The sequence below is a fragment of the Falco naumanni genome, chromosome 9, assembly GCF_017639655.2.
Source record: "Falco naumanni isolate bFalNau1 chromosome 9, bFalNau1.pat, whole genome shotgun sequence".
NCBI lineage: Eukaryota > Metazoa > Chordata > Aves > Falconiformes > Falconidae > Falco > Falco naumanni.
The window spans coordinates 25137302-25157852 of record NC_054062.1 but is presented as its reverse complement, the minus strand read 5'-3'; the positions used below and the strand labels follow the sequence as shown (position 1 = coordinate 25157852).

Below are 20551 nucleotides of genomic sequence, written 5' to 3'. Positions count from 1 at the left end.
CTGCCAGCACATTCCTGCCTGCTGCCCTGCCCGACCCCTCCTGCCTGCACCCCACCCCCCCACCCCGCTGTGGACACCCACCACTGGGGAGGTGTGGACATCCACCCCCATGGTGTCAGGGACCACGCGCAGCAGCCCCCAGCATACGTACCCTCCCCTGGCATGCACGGGCGCAGAGAGCCACAACCTGGCCAGGCAAATAAAATAAATGGTATTTATTAGCAAAATATAGGACAGAAACTCTTGCTCACAAGGCCCTGCCAGGTGGCCAGGGCTGCCCCGCACAGCCCTGCAGCTTTGCTGCTGAGCTCCCCGCGTCCTGCTGCTGCTTCCACTGCAGCAGGTAGCACCGGGGGTCCTGCCCGGGGCAGGATGGGCAGCGCTGCCTGACAGTGACAGCATCTGCATGGCACCAACCAGCCTGCACCTGTCCTGCTTAGCCCTTTCAGTGGAGCAGCCTGGTGCTTTTGGATACGGTGCAGTATCTATCCCAGCTCTTGAGATGCAGGATGCTCTGCCTGCCCACAGAGAGGGGCCCGGACACCCCAGTGGGGTTTCTAGTGGAACTGAACGTGCAGCCTCCCAGCTCAGTCCCGGCCCTCCCAGGCATCCTCCCGCTGCTTGTTCTCCAGGCGCTTCCTCTCTGCAGAGACAAGAGGAGAGTCAACCCCACGTTCCCACCACTCCACAGCCACTCGGCTCCCCATGGAGATGGCCAGTGCCCATCCTGCTGCAGACCTCTCCCACTCAGCAGCCTCTGAGAAGGGGCATTCATGAGGAGGGTCCCCCCAAACTACAACCCCTCCCAAGCATCCAAATCTCACCCTGGGCTTCTTGCAGCTTCCTCCGCTCAGCATCTCGCTGAGCTGGCGTCTGGTTGCTGCGTACCCCCAGGGCACCGATCACCAGCCGCCTGGCCAGGGCAGCCGATGTTTCAGGGCGCTCCTTTGCCGGCTGCAGGTAGTCTGGGTGAGCGGAGATAGGGGACATCAGTAGGGGCATCCTGGGAGGGATGGGGCAGCTGGCACGGCTCCACAGCGCTGCTGCTCCATCCAGCTGCTCCATCACACCCCAATTATCAGGACAAAGATACTGCATAAGCACCATGGCACAAGCCACCTCGGGGCACCACCACTCACCTGCATACGCCCTGGCTTTGGCTTTAGAGGCGCGGGTGCCATGGGAGAGTGGGCGCGTCTTCACCATCAGGTGCTTGGTGCTGAGAGCATCACGTGCTGCAGGGAGAAAGCAGTAGAGTCTGCTTGCAGGCCCAGCCCCATGCCCAGGATCCAGCCGCAGGAGAGGCAGGGAAGCCTCCCCTCTGCCCATCCCTAGCCGAACTGGGAGCAGTACCTGTTATGGGGCTGGAGAAGATGCCCAGCGCATGCGTATCGTCCACCCACTTAATATCAAAGCCTTTTTTCCTGCCGGAAAGAGGGAAGCTCAGCAAGGCATCGGCACTGGGTAGGCAGGGGTCCAGAGCAGAGCCCAGGCAGGGGACCCCAGGGCCAGGGCCGGGGCATTGCCAGCAGACTCACTGATAGCTGCAGAAGACACGCAACAGGTCTTCAGTGCGGAAATCCGAGGGGAAATCATAGATCTCGATGACATGGGGCAGCTCCGCATCGCTGAGATCTGGTACGGTGGGTTCAGCCCCGTAGTAGTTGAAGCGGGGTGACTGCTGGCTCTCCCGGCGCTTCTCACCCCCTGAGAGCTGCAGGGGTAGGAGAGGCACAGCACTGAGCAACCCATGTCCACCCACCCCATGCCAGCTCCTGATCCATGGCAAGTGCTCCCTGGGAAGTGGCCTGCCCCTCACCCCCTGCCCCAGCACTGCAGATGGATTCATGGCATTCACATATTAGGAATTATTGACCAGAGCTCTCATTGCTTTTCCCATACCAGCATCCCTTCACTTGCCATGCTCTGTGGTCCCACTAGGGACGCAGTAGGAATGGTACTGGTGAGACAGAGCATACACCGCCAAGCACACCCCTCCTTCCACAGTGACATGCTGACCCCAAAATACATTTGGGGAACAACAAGGAGCAAGACAGCAAGTTCAGGAGGAAAGACTGACATCTGACTGCCATGTGGGAGCACCAGGCTCAGCATGCCTCAGCTGCAGCACATGCACCAGAGCAGCCCATTGGCACCCCAGATGCCAAATGGAAAAGCCAGCACTCCCCTGACGAGCAAGTTCTGGTGGTTAATCACCTGCCCAGCTAAAAATTTATGCCTTATTTCTCATTTGAGTTTGTCTGGCTTTGCTTTCCAGCCGGCGGTTCTCGTTCTGCATCTCGCTGGATTAAAGAATCCTCAGTCCCCAGTCCCCTCCCCGTGACTGCACTTACTCATGCTAATCAAGTCCCTTCTCAATCTTCTTCTTGATAAGCTACACGGGTTGCACGCCTTAGTATCTCACAGTGGGGCACTTTCTCCAGCCCTAAAAGATGATGGCTGTAGTGTTTTTCTACCTCTCCTATTTTCCAACCTTCATTTTAAAATGTGGGCAGCAGTCTCCCACTGCCACAACATGGAGGTGCAGCTACTCCCCTCCGCCCTGCAGCATCGGTGCCGGTGGACCACCCCGCACCACTCACTGCACCCCAGCTTTCCAAACCGCACCATGCCAGCATCTGAGGGGATTCACAGCCCTGCCCTAGCTGAGACACCAGGACAGGCACAGCCCAAAGCCAGCAAGAGCTCCCCCATCCCCCCCAGAGCGTGGGGCCAGCGTGGTGCTGGGGAGTGGGTACATAACTCAGCCAGGTTCCCAGCCCGATCCCCCAAGCGATCATAGCACAGCACACCATGGCTGGAAGGTTAGAGTCCATAAATCCCAGCCAGCTCAGTCAATAAAAAGTGCTCATTCCGACAATTTTATGGGGAAGATGGATTCACGGCAGGTGAGGGGAGTGCTGCTCGGGCGGCTGGATGCCAGCGGAGGGTAGAGCTGAGTTATGGAGCTCACGGGACAGGCTAGCACCGCCGACTGAGCCGCCTGCCCCACCACCATCACCCATTAACCAGGTGCACCCTGTGCAGCGCAGTGCATTCATCAGGCACCCCCTGCCTCCTCGGCGGAGGTGAAGGAGCCGTCCCTGGGCAGGATGAAGCCCTACAGTGCCGCTTGAGGGAGCAAAGCACTCGGGTAGTCCCAGGCGCTGGGAAGATGATTAGAGAGCAGGAGCACAGAGTGCCAGAGAGGTCCTTGACCTTCACAAATCACCAAGTGTGGTGGGGCGGCAAGGACGGGAGCCGTCTGGCAGCCAGGCTCAGCCACGCGGCAGGCACAGCTCAACAGGTCCCCCCCACGCTGCCAGCATGGGCACACAGCACGCCTGCAGCCCCCCGGACATGGGACAGGACAGGGAGCAGAAGCCAGGGTACAGCCCCCAGCCCTGGCAGGCACCCTGGGAAGGGTCTGCTGAAGTATGGACAGCTGGATGGCAGAGACAGGACACCATGGAAAATGAAGCCTTGTCCCTTGCGCCTCGCTGCTCTCTAAAGACACACGCTCGCTGGAGCACATTAGAGGGGTCTGTGGCTGCTCGCTTACACCGCCGCTCGCTCACCGAGAGCGCACCTCCAGAGCTGGAGAGAAGGCTGGCGTGCATGCACCACGGCTCCCGGCACACAGGCACCGTGCCGGCTGATGGAGAGTCCATCGAGCCTGCAAGGAAATGGTCGCAGTGCTTAATTACCCCCTGCATTCAAACTGATTTTTACTCTGAATTTGTCTGGTTTCAGCTTCCAGCCAATGGATCTTGCTATGGTGTTTTTTCCTGCTAGATTAAAGAGCTGTCCACTATCAGAAATCTCTCCTCCACACAGAACGTCATAAATCTTGCTCTCTGCTGGCTATCTGCGTCGCATAAGGATTTGGCTACAGGGAAGAATGCTACTAATTTTCTTGTCCTTTTTGTTCATTAACAACAGCTCCATCTCCCCAGGAGCCTGCACCCTCCCTGAGCAGCTGCGTCCACCTGCCGAGAGCTCACAGGGCTCAAGGAAGCACCAGGCTTGGCATGGGAATCTGCAGGGGGTGAAGATGGCAACTTTTAATTGATAAATCCCTTATTCAAGTTGTTATTCACCCATCTTGGGAAGCTCCCTGGAAAGTTTATACTTTGCTCAGAGCTTGTGCACAGGAGAACTAACACAGATACTCCAGAGCTCCTTGGAGTTAAGCACCCACGCTGCACAGCACAACCTTGCCTGCAGCATTGTATGGCTGCACCATAACACAGGTCCTCCTTGACCTGCCTCCCTGGCAGGGCCAGGCAGCCACTTTGCTGTGCCCGAGGATGAAGCCATGCCCACAGCACCAGCCCATGGAAAGCCAGTGCCAGCCCAACATGCACCAGCTGGCAGTGCTGTCCCTCTTGCACCGATGCTCACCACAACCTCCCAGCTGGAGGGCAGGGGACTGCAGCTGGGGGGAGGACAGCCAGGTAGGGATGGGGGTACCCAATACCCTTCCATGTCCCCCTCCAAGCAGCCCCAGATGTGAGCTCTGTGTCCCACACCTTGCCCCAGGCCCACGCCAGGCTTGGAGAAGGCTTGCCAGCCTAGGCATGGCCCTGCGGACAAGGTGGGTACCAGTGCCCCTTGGTAAGGATGCTCTTGCATTAATCTCATCCCTTCACAGATGCTGTTATCAGGCACCACCCGCCACTCCACACCCTGCTTCCAGCCCAGGGTGGACAGACGCTGGCTGTAACAATATTAGTGCTGTTTGTTACTTTGGGCACATTAATGTCATTTGGAAAATTACCAGTTTGATGCTACTGATTTAAAATGCAATAAGGGGTATTCAGCCTCGCTGCAGAAACTGAACTTTGATTGCAAACAGCAAGAAAACAGAGTAGGTCCTGGTGCTAAGCAGCTAATTGTAGTAAATTCAGCAACACACATGCAGGAGGGGATGGTAATGAGCCAAAGCTGATTAAGAAGCCATAGTTTTGAGGAAACATCCCTTTGCTATTTCAATGGGAACCCATACGTCTCAGCCCATTTCTTTATCACCAGCCCTGGTTTCATGAGGGTGCAGTTGCAGTTTACGGTGCTCAAGCGGGTTTTACCGGGTGTGCTTTATGTACTATAGAGGAAAGATCTCCCCCAGCCTTCACCAGCCCCATGGGAAGGGATGGGAACCCGCCCGGGGGGGAAGGTGGAGGTCCCAGGCATTTTGGCACAGCAGGCAGCTCACACCCTCAGGGGTGGCTGGCAGTGACAGCAGGCAGCACTGGCAGGCTGGCCACATGGCCGCAGCACCCCCTACCATGCACTCACCCAGGAGGACATGGGGACAGCTGACCCTCGGGGACCCTGTCCTTGCATCCCAGCAGGCAGTAGCTACCATCCCTGCAATTCCCCACGGGCACTGGCTCGCAGCACATACCTCCTCCAGCAGGCGTGGGTCCAGGCAGTCCCCATCATCGTTAAACAGCACGTCCCAGCTCTCCTCGGCACCTGGGCTGGCCTGGCACAGGGTTCCGGCACTGGCGCTGGTCTGCCCTTCCTTTGGGGAGCCACTACGGAGACCTTCCTCTTCCTCCTTGGGCTCCTGGCTGCAGCGGTGCTGCTGCAGCAAGCCTGTGTCCTCACCTGCCCCAGACGGCTCCTCAGCCCAGGCTGCGGGTGAGAGGCCCTCTACGCTGTGGCACAGCAGCTCCAGGGGTGGTGGGGGCTCGTGGCTCTCCAGGGATGGGGGGGGGCTCACAGCTCTCCAGGGGTGCTCCCTCCCACATGCCACTCGCTGGTTCCTTGCCAGCACCCAGCGGGCCGCTCTCTGCCCCAGCGCTGCAGTCTGTGCAGACAGAGGCTCCCTGTGCAGTAGGCATCAGGTTGCCCTCCCCACCGGGATGCCTGGCACCAGCAGCGCTCTCCTCCTTGCTGAGCAGGAGCTGGGACAGACTGCCCGTGCCCTGCCCTGGGGTGCTCTCCCCTGGGAGCACTAGTGTATCGCCCGTGTCACCCCTTGAGCACCCGGGTTCACAGCTGGCTCCTGGTGCACCCAAGGTGCTCTCCCTGGCAAGCTCAGCCATGCCTCCCCACCTCTCCACCTCCTCCTCTGGCACCTCAGCGGCACAGCCCTCACCCTGCCCTGCCAGCAGAGACCCTCCCCACTCCTTCTCCTCCTCCTGGGCTTCCGGACCCATAGCCTCACACGCCAGCCTGGCCACGCTGCCCTGGCTGCCCACCCCTGCCGGCTGCAGGACACCCTCTCCTGGGCTCTGGGACAGGTCCCCAGCTGGATCTGGTGTGCTGTCCCCCAAATGCTCCGACACGCCACTTGGCCCTGCCTGACACGCTGGCATTGGGCTAGCGGGGTTGCCCTCGGGCTCAGGAGTAGCCTCCACAGCCCCAGGCTGGGTGGTCATTGGGGATGGAGGGTCAGGGTCAGTCCTCATCATGCGGTGGCCATGGCTGAGCTCTCTGAGACCTTCGCCATGGGATGCTTTGTCCTGCCCATCCCAGGGCTGGGCAACGACCAGATCTGGGCACAGCTCCCACGTGCTGGGTGATGCTCCCGGGGCCTCCGGTGTGACAGAGCAGCTGCTTCCCGGCCTCCAGCAGTGCCCTGCAGAGGCTGCCCGTGGCTCCTTCGGGCCAGCATGCACCTTGCTCTCCCTCCTTGCTGCTCTGCCCGTCTGTGTCCTGGCATGGGGGCTTCGTCTCTGCCCCTCGCCGCTACCCTGGCAAGTGTCCCGTGCCAGGCAGTGGTTCTCGGGCTCCCGGTGGTGCCCGGTTGGCACATCACCCACCACTTGCACCGCTCTCTCCCGCCGTGCTTTGGGCACGTAGAGGGCCATGTCAGGCTTCCGACGGCGCGGCCGGCTGCCCTCCACCTCCTGCTGCATGGTGCCACCGCTGCCTGTCAAGGAGAGACAGTGTCACCGCCCTGCCCACATCCCAGTGGCCCCACAGATGGGCATGCAGGGGGAAGCCCCTGCCCAGGTTGGTGGGTTGGGGTCCCAGCCTGGCAACCACACTCGCTCCCACAGCAGCCAGCGCAGCGATGGATAGCGGAGCCCCAACACTGTCCCCATGGCAGCAGATCTGCAGATGGGGTTTGGTGCCTGCAGCACCCCACAGCACTACAGCCTTTGGTGAGGCGTACCGGGCTTGGGAAAAGCAGGGAAACTCTGCCAGCATCACCGAGGTGCCCACCTGCCTGCTCTGGCGGCTGCTGCCTGGGACACCCCAGCCCCAGGGGCCAGTGTCCACAGCTGAAGCAAGCCACAGAGCCGTTGTACCATTCATGCATCAAAAACTGCGGAGAAGTCTGTGGCACCTGCAGAGCACCAGAAAACCAAGCCCCAGCCCAGGGACACCCCAGCAGAGGACCACGGCTGCCACCCTAGCACGCCGCAGCCCTGCTCACCTGCTGCCCCATCCCAGCAGAGATTTATTTTTCATCATCTTTGGCAGAAGCAGGCACGCCACGAGCTGCCGGGCCCCCCTGCCCCTATAAATATGCATCAGGCAGGGTTTATGGAGACGGATGGCGTGGGGGGCTGCACTGTGGTTGAGGCAGAGTAGGGCTGGGCCAGGGCCCCGTGATTAATCACTGCCCACTCCGTTTAGGGGGATTCATCACGGGCCGCTGTCAGGTAAATCACTGGAAAAACACCTCTTCAGTAATTAATGTGAAGTGACGGATGGACAGCCCCCGGGCCCATTAATCTGGACCATCAGTGCCGACCGAGATTATGAATGTCAGGATGCATAAACTGCCGGCGGATCAATAGGGCCAGGAACCCATCCAAGGCTCTCATTTCCGAGGCACCTCCGGTACATTAGCCTCCCCTCCACGCAGCCCCCGACCGAGGCGCGAACGCTCCCCGCGGCCCCTCACCAACAGCCGGCAGCGGTGCCGGGAAGGCGAGGGGAGGCCAACCGCTGGCTGGAAAGCGGCCGGGACTGCCCGTGCCGAATGGCATCATCCCCTCCTCCTGACGGACGGACGGACAGACAGACAACTGCCTCAGCTTGATGGATGGGTCTCTCACGGCGTTCTGGAAACTGCTGGCAAGCCTGGGCAGGGCCGTGCTCCCCAGCATCACCGTGGTGCCTGTGCCTCGTGCTGTGGAGGTGGGCAGAAGCACCGTGCACTCCTGCCCACCTCCACGGCACAAGGTGCAGGCACAGGTGCTGCAGTGATGCTGGACACCATCCTGGAGCTGCCCCAACCATTTTTCTGCCTCTGCAGCTCTTGTCATATTTTTCCCCCTCTTTGATACACTAATTTTGCCAGCAGAACGATCCCCTTTATCTTTATCGACCATGAGAAAGGAATGTATCCTACAAACCCGCCAAGGTTTGTATTAGTAATTTTTCAGTCCCAAGGCATTATACAATTTGTCGCCGAGTGGCAGCCTGGGTGCCAGAGAGGTGGGGGCACTGGGACACACACACCCCCCTCAACACCACCATTTCCAACCACACAGGGCTCCCAACTGCACCAAAGCACGTTCTCCTAAGGACTTTTTCCAGCTAAGCCCAGAATCTCGGTCCATGGGACATCACTGAATGCCTTGGGGGGGATCACTGATCGCCCCAGTCTCTGCTTCCCAAGAATTTCCAGCACAGGGAGCTGCCAGCAGCAGCACTGCTCCACGCATATCCCAAGTCACCTCCAAGAGCCTTTGCACACAGGATTTATGGGCTCCTCGAAAGCTTGCCGTTCACCTTGCCTCACCCTCCAAAGCAGATGGTGCGGCATTAGCCAGACGGCTGGTGCTGGGAGCATCCTCTCCCCGCACAGCTTTGCCTCTGCCTGCCGCAGGCTGCTGGGGAAGAGCTGCTTCCCACAGCCCACGGAGGACCATGGCAAGGTGGTGACTCGCCCATGCTGGCAGGGATGCTGCAATGGTTTGGTTTTTCCCCACAAGGCAGCACAGCTCCTGCCCCCAGCCTATTACACACTTCATCGATGCCATGGCCACGCATCGGCACCGACCGATTTCATGCTCTGGGAGGCAGAGCAACGGCCCTGGCTTCGGGTCTCATTCACACTACACTGGGCAGGGCAACCCTCTGCTTCCAGACTCCAGGACCAAGCTCACCCCAGGCGGCAATGGCCAGTGCATCCCCCAAAGGGCCCGTGCTGTCCCGCATGCTGCCCTGCTTCTCAGAGCCAGCTACCAAAACAGCTTGGCATTGTGGCACCAAGCAGGGAAAGGCAGCCCCAGACTCGGCATGCCATGATACCACAGTCAAAGTGGCAGTGGGAGCACTGCCCACCTGCCTGGCACATAACACCCACCAGCCCAGCACAACACAGCCTGGCGTAGCAAGGGGGATGCTGGAGCATCAGCCAGGAGGTGGCCAGAGCTCCCCACAGGCACCAGCTCCCCTCACACCATCCACACGAACACACTACTCATGGGGAACCTGTGCTCATGGCATGAGTTTGTGAGGCCTCAGAGCAGCTGCCCGGGGGATGTGCCAGCACCAGCCTGCCTTTCTCCTCTAGTGACCATCTGCAGCAGACGTGCAGCATTTTTTCCCTGATTTCTCTCCTTCTTCTATCCAGGGAAGGAACCCACAAACAGCAGCAAGACAGGGCTGACCACATCACACACCCTCCTTCACACTGCACAGTGCATCACCAGATTACCTCCACCATCTGCATCCCTGCCTGGCAGGTGAGGACACCTGCAGTACAAATCCGACAGCAAAGCCAGAGCTCCCGCTGCCTTCTTCCACTGTGGGCAGAGAAGCTGGCCTTAGTACTGCTCAGGGAACCCAGGGATGGGCGCGGATGTGAGGCTGCAGGGCTCACACCGGAGCATGCCAGTTCCCGGAAAAGTTTCGATGCCACCCAGCGCCCTCCCAGCAGGCTGCCGCATTTCCTGGCAGGGAGCTGTATTTTTAGCCTTCGAGGTTTCTAATTCCACTTAATCCATACTCCCGTCGATAGAGCAGATAACCTTAAAGCCTTGATGGTGAACAGGGATGGCAACACTGGGGGACCGGGAGCCTTGGGGGACCGTGCGCAGCCTCAGCATGCGGCTCGTGCACCCGCAATGTCACTCTTTACAGCCTGCCGCATATTGGGCTCTTTGGAGGGAAAAAAAATAAATATAATAACAAGACTAATAAAAAGACAGGTACAAGGAGATTCTAAACAGCCCTGCTGGGGAACCCGCTGCTCACAGGGCTCATCCCATGCCAGGCACGTGCCATGGCATGCTCACTGACTGCACAACATCGGTGCACAGCAGCCCAGCTAAGGACCATCAGAGGTTCTGGCTACCCTGCACCTCTCCTGCCCTCAGCAGAGCTCCAGCCCAGCCTGCCCAGCTCACGCAGCAGGTGATGGGGCCAGGGAAAGACCTGGATGCCTGGCAAGGAGAGGCAGAGCAAAAGCAAAAACACAGAGCCACCAGCATGAAGCAAAGCAAAGCACTTCAAGAAGCAGAAAGCTGCATCCCGTACAACGCCTGCCTGCAGCCCTGTGGGCTTTAAGACATCCCTGTCCCCTGCTGCCAGGAGAAAGATGCTCTCCAGCAGCCGGAGCAAACACTGGCTACGCAAGGAGGCAGCAAAGGCATCAAAGGCGCTGAGAAAAGAGATTTCAATCATGCCTTTCATGTGCGATGCTCTTAGGAGATACCTGGAACAGATGCTCTTAGGAGATGCCTGGAACAAGAGAAGGGGAACCTTTTAGACAGGAGGAGGATTTGTAAGTCAATAATGTCCCCCCACAGCTGCAGGGGGGGGCAGGAAGGGACAACAAACCAGCAGAAGGAGTTAACAGCTGGCAGGCTAAGGGGAATACAAAGGACTTTACAAATATACTCAGGCAGAATCAGCACAAAAGTGAAAAGATCTATTAATAAACAAGAAGGGAGAGAAAATTAATGATGGCTCAAAAATAAAGATGATTCAAAAGGGCAAAATTACTGTTTTTAACAAGAGAAATGCAAATGAGGCAGAGGCCTCGAAGAAACAGCTGCAGGGAAAGCAAAACCAGCATCTCCACATAGACAGGGTCACCTGGCTGGCGTGGTCGGTGCCAAGACGAACCGATTAACCCGCCAGCACACACGTGGTGCCAGGAGGAACCCAGGGCCCTAGTGACAGGCAGAGCACACCAGGTGCTGATTTTGTCTGTGAGAAAGGACAACAAAACCAGAGTCTGGCACAGGATAAACCCTGTGCCCCTCCCTAGCACAGAACATAACGGGTGGAGGAAGGAGCCTGCACACCCACCGCAATGGGCTCCTGGATGAAGGACACTGGCTTGCAGGGCAGGTTATTTTGGAAGAATTGCTAGGCAAAGCTTTTGGATAAGGCAAGCAAGACGCAATTTAGCTGAACTTCAAGGGTATCATTTTATACTACCTCCCAAACTTTCATTTGAATAGTGAATTATAATTAAATTTTCAGATGATACCGAGCAGAGAGGCGTTGCAAACACCAGCCAGAGCACAAAAATCTTTCAAAAGACCCAAGAAACATAGTCAGGAAACAAAGCAAGATCCGGTCAGGGAAAATGAAGGTAAAATAACATGAAGCAGCTACTAGGAGGGCAGGAGCAGCCTGGAAAGCAAGGCCCTGTGGTGTGCTCAGACCAGGAAGGAGGTGGCCAGCGTGACCACCCCCAAAATGCACAAAGGGCAGAAGCTGGTCACCGGCATCGTGCCATGAGCCACCCCAGAGCTGTGCCAGCCCCACAGCAGGTGAAGGATGGCGGGGGCGCGAGGGCAGGCAGGCAGCCGTGAAAAACAGCGTCCAGCGCCTGGGAGCAGTGGGCACGTTTTACGAGCCGTGGGAACCTGGCACGCCGAGTGCCCGGGGACGCCATATAACTCCCCTGCCCTCGAGGGCTGTCACTGCCGGCAGCGCCTGATGACTCAATAAGTTGGGGAAGAGTTATGCGGTCTGCAACGTGCCATGTCACCCAGGCACTCCGGGGGCTGCGTGCCAGCGGAGAGGGGGAAAGGGCTGGGACACGGGGTGGGGGTCAGGGCAGGGACACCGCGGGGGGGGGGAGCGGGACACGGGGCGCAGCGCGCAACCCGGGCAGGGTGCGAACCTGGGGCTGCTGTGCCCCCGTCCCGAGCGCCGCGCCGGGCCGCGCTGCCTGCCAGGCCCCCGCCGTTACCAGTGGCCGCGCCGGGTCCCCCGCCGCTCCGCGCCGCCGCCGCCGCTTCCGCCCCGCCGGGCCCGCCCCATCCCGTCCCGCCGCGGGGAGCGCCGGGACCTGTAGTGCGGCACCGGCACCGGCACCGCCCCGCGCCCCGGGCGGCCGCGCCTCCCCCGCGCCGGCACCCCGCGGGCACACAGGCCGCCGGCCCCGCCCGGTCCTCCGCGTCCCCGGGGCTGGGACCGCCACGGGCAGCCGCGCTGCCCTCCCTCCGCCCCGCACCAGCCAGCAGCCGGGGGAGGGGGCCGAGGGCAGGGTGGCCGGGGGGCAGGATGGGGACGGGGCTGCGGGGGAGGGAGGGCGACCCTCCCCTTCGGCCCCCGGGCGACCCCACGGGAGGCTGCCGTGGGTTTCCCGTTACCGTTTAATGTCACACAGCAGGCGGGAGCCGCGGTGCTGGCCGCGCTGGCTGTGCGGGCAGAGCCCCGCTCCCGCCTGCCGGGGGGCACCGGGGGAGCTGCCGGGGGCTCGGGCACGCCGCGCCCCCTCCCGGGCCCCGCCGCCGGCTGGCCGGCCACTGTGGCGGCGGGGAAGGCGCCTGCCCCGGGGGGCTCGCTGCTCTTCCTTCCCGGCGTTGGGCGAGCACCGCCCGCGTAACGGGCACGGAGGGGAGCAGCCCGGGCCCGGCGCGGCCGCCATCTCCGAACGAAGCGCCGGTGCTGCAGGGGCTGCCGAGCCGGGCCGGCCCTGCCGCGGACGGGTGGGGCGCCCGGGGGAGCCGGGCCGGGGTCTCCCGCGGGCGGGGCGGGAGCCGGCAGGGCCGGGCCCGGGGATGCAGGAGCGCGAGGGTCGCTGTCACCGCAGGCTGCGAGGCAGAACACGGGGCTAAGGGAGCGTGGGGCAGGCTGCTGCAGCCACCTTGGTTTGTCAGGCTGATGGACTGGGGTCTCTGCCGCCTCCCACCCCGACCCCAACGTGCTTTCTAATAAGCCGAGGCTCTCCAGTGCAATTCCTGAGGAGCTGCTTCCCAGGCAGGCTCCTGGTGCAGGTGACGGAGGCCTGGTGTCCCACACGCAGGCGGGGATGGGAGCTGGGTGCCCAGGCAGCTGGCAGCCATCACGGCTTCCACAGCTCCCTAGAGGTTGTGCAGCTGCTGAGGGACCAGGGACCGGTTACCTGCCATCCTGACAAGGCGTCACTGAGGCATTGCACGGGACATCAGTGCATGGGGCTGTGCCAAGAATCTTATCCCTCCTCAGGTACAGCTACAGGGCTGTGACTGCTGATGCCTGAGACTTTCCTGATTGCCTGGTGTGGGTCCCAGTACAGCCACAGGGGCTCAGACTTGGATAGGCAGGGTCATCCTGCCCCAGCCACGTGCTGCTGTGCAGGACAAGGAAGGCTACCACCAGGCAGGGCCACCCGGCACACCCCGGGGAGTTGTCCCTGCCCAAGCCGGCCATGGCACACAGGGGACCACGGTCCCTCTCACAGGTAATCGATGGCAGCAGATCCTGATCGCTTTCATTATTATTATTTTCTTATGCATGTGCGCACAGGAGATTTATCGCCAGCTACGGAGGCAAAATCAATTATTCATGTTATAAATTAGAAAATGATTTATGTTTGTGGGAGGCCAAGCAGCGTGGAGCCCCTGGCCGTGTGGGAGCTGGGTTTGTCTGGGAATGGCACCAGACACCCCCTGCCAGCACTTCCCTGGCCTCTCTGTCCTGGCCATACCCTGGGTGTCCCAGCCAGGGGTGCCCCCATCTCATCACAGCCCAAGGGTGACCCAAAGACGGTGGCTGGCAGGGAGCACCTGGCCTCTCCCACTCTGTCAACCCAGGTGCCTGCAGACAGAGCCCGAGGACGGCTGGGGACAGCAGTGGCCTGGTTGCCCTGGCCGGTGCGGCAGGATGATGTTCCACAGCAGTTTCCATGGCAGCAGCAGCAGCAGTCCGAGTGCTTCGAGTTGTGGGCTGCAGAAGGACCCCCGCACTTTCCCCTGCTGGAGACATTCTCACGTGTCCCCTTCAGCCCCAGCAGCTGTGCTTGTGCTCCTGCCTCCCACAAGGAGCACTGTGATACCCTGCGGAGTGCCACCCACTGGGACAGAGACCCATTGCACTGCTGACACCCCCGTGCTCCCCACAAAAGAGGGGATGGGTGAGGGTAAGGGGGCGATGTAAATGCACCTTGCTTGCACCAGCCCCTGAGGCCATCTACCCGAGAGTGGGGCTGCAGGACTTGCTGGGCCATAGCCCACCTTCTCCTCAGCTAGTGGGGTCTCAGGGGTCCTAAGAATCTTCCCAGGCATGAAGATCCCATTCTCCAAGAGGTGACTGATGTTCTGCACAGAGCAGGGTGGCACTGGGCTCCCACCGCTCCCAGTGCTGGGACAGGGGATTGGCTGTTGCTGCTGGGTCTGCCCCCAGCCCAGCCATGCCTCAGGCACTCAGGCCAGCACTGGTGGGAGCTGCAGCATCCCGTGGCTAAGCACCAGGGGGCCCAGCACCCTAGTCCTGGCTGCCTTGGCGTCCTAAAACCCACTGCCCGTGTCACGAAGCCAGTGGGAGTGAGTGCTTGGAGCCGGCTGTCCGCTCTCTGCTGATAGCCAGGGCTGCTCTTGCTTCTGAAGAGTCTTGATCTAAAACTGCCGTGTCTATGCCTCCCAGGGGACAGCAGAGCGGGCCGGGAGTGCTGCCTGCTCTCCTTGTCTGTTCATCTGCAGCTGCGTCAGCCAGGGCTGCGGGGAGGCACGGGCTGAAAGGAGCAGCACGGGAGAGAAAGGAGCTGTCAGTGGACCCAGATCTGGGTCTGATCACAAGCAAGCCATGCAACCAGCTTCCGCTCACGCAGTATCTTGCGCTAGGCTGAGCCCTGGCCCTTGGGATGGGAAGGAGAGCCAGTACGGGCAACCTCTGCTCTGCTCTGGCTCCCCAAGCAGCCTTTCCTCCCCCAGACCTGCCTCTGAGCCCTGGAGCCTCCTTCCAGCCACCAGAGAGCCTGTCATCCCATCCACTGTGACTCCCAGCGCTCTCAGGGAGCTGAGAACTTGCTTGCTCCACACACACATGGAGGTGTCAGAAGGGGCCAGGGGTTTTGGCTGCCCCTCAGCAGCTCCCTGCCAGGCTGTGAACAGGAGGAACACCAACAGCCAGTCATGGTCCAGGGACAGGGAATCACCTTGCCCTGGGGTACCAAGGCTGCTGCAGCCATGTCAGCCCCCCGCCAGCCCTTGGGACACTCTGGGAATGCATGAGGGGTGCAGAGGAGTCCCAGCTTGCTCTGCTCTGGCTCTAAAGGAGCCAGACAATCCAAGGAGCTGAGAGACCTGCCAGCATGGCCTGGGATTCTCCTGAGCTTTGAGCACTGGGCTGAGCACTGAAACACCAGACAAAAAATGAGTCACGTTCTGGGGCTGAGCATTGCCTCAGGCACCTCACTACACCCCGGTCCTGGGGAGCCCAGTGCCAGCCCATGCTTGTATGAGCATCCCTCTGATTTATTGCTGCGGAGCAAATGCTGACAGAGTGCTTTTGGCAGAGAAAAGCCCTGGGGAGCTGCAACGGGCACGCAGGGGCAAGGAGGGAATTGCCCATCAGCTGCAGTGTGCCAGGGGCACCCAGAGCACCTGCAGCCCTGGTTCTCTCCCTCACACCCAGCCAGGGGACACGCTCAGCCCACGGGGAGGGGACTGCAGAGAGCTCGGGGCTGGGGTGGATAAGATCTGCTTTGCATTATTGCGCCAAACACCTGGGGACTCAGTGGCTCGTGACAGTGCTGTATAATGTGGGGAAGCAGCCCACAGTGTGGGAAGGCGCCAGTGCTGCTGGCAGCTCCCAGGGAGGATGCAATGGGGCTGTGCCCCTAGGAGAAAGGGCTGGCTGTGGAGGGGGGAGCCGGGGTCTCTTCCTCCCTGTTTTCCTGCACATCTACAATGAACAGGCACAGAAGGCAGCACTTGTGCTGCAGGAATCAATACCAGTCCAGGAGAGGCCTGGGTGCTCCTCCCTGCACTCCCTCGGGAGCCTGCCCCCTGAACGCCTCTCCCTGAGCTATCGCTGTTGTCTCCTTCCAGCTATTGTTTTCTTTCCAGCACCCTCAGCAGAACCGTGCAGCAGCATGGGGTGGCTGGTGACAGTCCTGGGGTGGGAAGCTTGCTAACCCCAATAGCCTGGCTCTTTCAGGAGACGGGGGAAATAAGGAGAGGAGAACTCCTGGGGGGGGGGGGGGGCGGGGAATGCAAGTTTTATCCTGACGCAAAGTAGCCCCCATTGACACTGTGCCACAGCCCGCTCCATTATGCCCCATCCTGTCGTGGTCCCTAGGAGGTACCAGGACATTGAGGCTAGCTCTGGCAGGTGGAGATGCTGCCAGGAGGTGGTTTCTGCCCGGCAGACAGCACTCGGGGATGCTGCAACTGGAAGCAGTTCCTGATCTTGCCCAGTGCTGGCTGTGGCACTGCCACCGTGTTGGGTGACAGCCACTGCCCTGTGTGAAGGAACCTGACTGCTTTCAGTAGATGGTGATGTGAATTGATTCATCAGTGAGTTCCACTTGGAGCTGGTAAATCTTGCAGACTTTGCAGAGGACACTGAGCTGGGCAAGCTGGGCATCCCCCTCCCTCCCTGCAGCTGCACAGGCTCCTCGAAGGCAGCCAGCTTCCCTGAGCATGTACCAGCCTCACGGGTCCTGCCAGCCCCATCCAGCTGCTGGCAGCACCCCAGGTTTCCCTGCAGCCTGTTACCTCTTCCCCAGCCAGGGATGCTGCCTGGGAGGACTAGAGTGCAGCCTGCTGCCCTCACCCTGCCAAGACCCTCCAATCAGGGAGACCTGTCCCAATGCTCCTTTCACAAGAGATCACATCATCCATGGCCTAGAAGAGCTGATGGTCACTGGCTCCATCACAGCACCAGTCAGGTCCCTCCTCTGGCCTCCTGTTCCTTCCTCTGGCCTCCTGTTCCCTCTCCTGGCATGAGGCAGAGCAGTCCCCAGGCTGAGCACTGGCACTGGTGCATCTCCATGCCAGCAACAGCTCTGGGATCCCAGGGGGTACAAGTCCAGCTAGTCCCGTATGGGGTCATGTCCTGCAGAGGAATGGGGGACTGCCCTCTGTCTCCCACCCTGCACCCAGCAGGTAGCGAAGGGAAAGCAGGGACCGGGGACTGCGAGGCAGGAGGCGAGCACGGGTGTATCCGGTTACAGTCAGCACGGGGCAGAGATAGGCAGAGAACAGCAATGCAGCAAAAAGGGCTTTTAGTGATAATTAATAATTAACATTTCTAATGATGTCCCGGCGACAGGAAGAGTCCAAGCAGGGACCCGGGGGCACTGTGCACGGTGACAGGAGTGGCTGGGGACCATGCAGGGACCTGAGAGGCTGTGCAGAGCAAGTGGCTGGGGTAGGAGAAAGCCATGGGGCTGGGGGTCCCAGGGCTGGGGCTGGGCACCCCTGGGTGGACAGTGCCTAGGGCCCAGCCTTGGCACCCTGCTGCTGCTGAGGGTGCGGTAAACCTGTGATGAAGAGGACTGAAGAGGAGATTAAACACATCTCCGGGTTGACTTGGCCTCTGTAATAAGATAATGCCTTTCCAGGCCTTCCTGTGCCTAGTGAGCACCTGAGAGGGACGTTGCTGGCAGGAGGAGGGGACCAGGGAAGGGTACTGGGAGGCAGCAGCTCACAGGGAGCCACTGGGATGGGTGACAGTCGGCAAGTCACTGCCAGCCCTGACAAAAAGGACCTCCAGGGCTGAGACGTGTCCAGGCACAGGGAGCCACAGGCTGGCCCAAGGTGCAGGACCAAAGCGGGCAGGGGGCTGCAGGCAAGGCAGGAGGTCAGGTGCTGCGAGACAGTGACAGGAGGGGACAGCAGGGGAAAGAAGGACCAAGTGAGCTTCCAGCTGAGCATGGGACTCCATCACTGCAAGCCACTGCACGATGGATGTGTAGTCCTGGGAGAGGCAAAAGCAATTCTAGGAGGAACCAGGAGAGACATTTCTGGCAGGGCTGGGGACTCGCTCGCATCCCTGCATGGGCCTCGGGAGACCTGCCCATGCTGGAGCCAAACTGGGAGAGGAGCAGAGGCATCGTGGGGCTGCTGGGGGAGGCAGAGCCTGGAAGACCCATGATGGGAGGACAGTGGCTGGTGCCTAGCAGAGCGCAGGCTGTGGGGGAGCAGAGCGCTCACTATAAATACATCAGCGGGGTAAACGCTGGGGAGGAGAAGAGCTATTTCAGCTAAAAGACAATGTTAGCACAAGAATGAGTGGGGATAAATTATCCATGAATACATTTAGGGTGGAAATTAGACCCTCAGAGCAGGGAAGTCCCAGCACAGCCCCTCCAGAGAAGGAAGCGGTGCCAGGCAGGAGCTGGGGTTGGCTTGGCATCTGAGGGATCCCACAGTGTGCTGCTGTGACAGCAGGTGCCCTCTTCTAGTGTCAAAAAGCAGCAAGGGTGGTTGCTACAGCCCGCCTGGCTGTGCTGGTGGGTGCAGCGAGCAGCAGTGCAGCAGCGCACAGTGTGTGCGTTGGGGTGCGTGCACATTGCTGCATGCACATGTGAGTGCAGACGTGAGTCTGTGCATGGGCTGTGTGCACATTTGAGCAGCGCATTGAATGCTCGCATGCCATGTGTGCGCACAGAGAGTATGTGCAGATGGGGTGGCTACGCAGTCTGTTACATCTGTGCATATAGGTGCACTTGAGTGTGCTGACAGTGTGTGTGTGCGTGCTGTGCACCCACCAGGCTGTGTGCAGGTGCCTCAGCCTCCACAATGCTCTAGAAAAAGGCATGACAGCCACAGTGAAGTATCCTGGAGGTTAGTACCTTGAGTCAGCACTGCTCTGCTCACCTGCTCCCAGTTTGTGTTGCACTGTCTGGAATTTGCTGGAGGGGACAGACTGGGTGCTCCATGAATCCAGCAGATTCCTGTCCTGCTGAGGATCCCCCAGCTTCCAGAGCAGTGCCGTCTCTGCAAGGGCCATGGGTGTCACATGGCACTGCCAACTCACAGGCTTCCCCTGGCTGGCCAGAGCACTTGGCACTGCCAGCTAACAGCCCTGAGCCACCCCTCCACCCACTGCAATGCAAGCAAGGGGCGGACTGATTCCCAGCATCCTGTTCTCTTCTACCCAGGGAGATCCCGGGGCGGCAGGTAAGTCACCAAGCACCAGGGACACTGGTTGTCTGGGCTGCTCGCTGCAAGAAGGTCCCCACTCCCAGGGGGCTGCATCCACATGGATGGTGCAAGCACCCCAGGAACAAGGGCCAGGGAAAGCCTGGCCTCTGCCCCAGGGATGGGAAAGGGAGGTCCAGGGCGTGTGAGGAGGTGGCCAGTGCTCATGCTGGCCCCAGCTCAGCTGAAGAGCCTTCCCCAGCCTGTGTACAGCCCTTGGTGAAGCGCAGCATCTCCCTTCCCCCCGCAGCGTGTCTGGCTGCTGCTCGCTCTAATTTCCTGTGCATTGTCCCCACTGCCGCCACCACTGTCCCCTGCGCATTCCCGTGCGCTGCACAGCCAGGCTCCCCACACATTGGTGCCCGCTGATGCTCTGTGCTCCCCTCTGCAGCTCCTTGCAGAGACCTGTGTCCCACCTTGGAGTGCTTGCCCCACGGTGCCCCTCATACATGTGCAAGCAGAGGGGTGGGATGGAGATGTCTGGGCCAGGCTGGGCCAGCAAGGGCACAAGGACTGATGCAGGACTGTGGCTTATGGCCATGGGTTATGCTAAGGTGCCTGCTGGCTGCTCTTTTCCCGCAGAGAAACGTCCCAGCCCAGCAGCATAACAGCATCCATGGGATGGGCACTGAGGGGCTCGGACAGCAGGTATTGTGGAGTGCCTTGCAGGCCCACAAATGGAAAATCACCCCACTGGGTGCTGGTAGCATGGGCTGGGCACGTGTGCCCCACATGCATGTAGCATAGTATACCCATGGGGTGTCATGGTATGAGCACATCCCTGCTAACATCTGCATGTGCTGCTGTGGAGCTGCATGTGTGCACACCATGCTGCATGTCTAGCAGTGCATGCCATGCATGCACACCTGTGTGTGCACACACGTACAGGTGCATGTGCAAGGTATGCTGGTGTGCTAGCAGGCCTGCCTGTGTCTGCTGCTGGTGTGCACGTGCTCAGGTCCAGGGCCAAGCCCCAGTGTGCTGGCATGCTGGGTTTGCAGCCCCAGGGAGCCAGCGTGCCCAGCACCATTCACAGTCTTGGCATGCTCGAGCTGGCTTCCTGCCGGCATTTGAGTTCTGTACCTGCCAGTCAGGGATGGCATTAAGAGCCGGCTTGCAGAGTTTGTGCTAATAATTACCCAGGTGGTTACTAAATCTGGGATGAGTTAACAACTCAGCAGAGGGGGTACTTGCCCTGAGCACACACATGCACGCAAGACTGCAACCAGGCACTGGGGCTGTGGGGCACTGCAGTGGGGCAGGAA

General features: G+C 60.2%; 1 protein-coding gene across 1 annotated transcript; it reads right to left on the bottom strand.

Moving 5' to 3' along the window:
- Positions 1-200: 200 nt before the first annotated feature.
- On the bottom strand, positions 201-12029 carry R3HCC1L (R3H domain and coiled-coil containing 1 like). Its single transcript, XM_040606475.1, has 7 exons — positions 5755-12029; positions 5408-5723; positions 1539-1714; positions 1354-1424; positions 1140-1235; positions 825-965; positions 201-643 (listed from the first exon to the last, which is right to left on the bottom strand). The coding sequence occupies exons 1-7, from the start codon at positions 6867-6869 to the stop codon at positions 588-590; spliced, it is 1971 nt and encodes a 656-aa protein (XP_040462409.1). The 5' UTR covers positions 6870-12029; the 3' UTR covers positions 201-587.
- Positions 12030-20551: the final 8522 nt, after the last annotated feature.

Coding starts and splice junctions, on each gene's coding strand:
- R3HCC1L (XM_040606475.1), bottom strand. CDS start 6,869: ATGCAGCAGGAGGTGGAGGGCAGCCGGCCGCGCCGTCGGAAGCCTGAC. Junction 1,425..1,538: donor CGTGTCTTCTGCAGCTATCA/GTGAGTCTGCTG, acceptor TCTTTCCGGCAG/GAAAAAAGGCTTTGATATTA. Junction 1,236..1,353: donor CTTCTCCAGCCCCATAACAG/GTACTGCTCCCA, acceptor TTCTCCCTGCAG/CACGTGATGCTCTCAGCACC.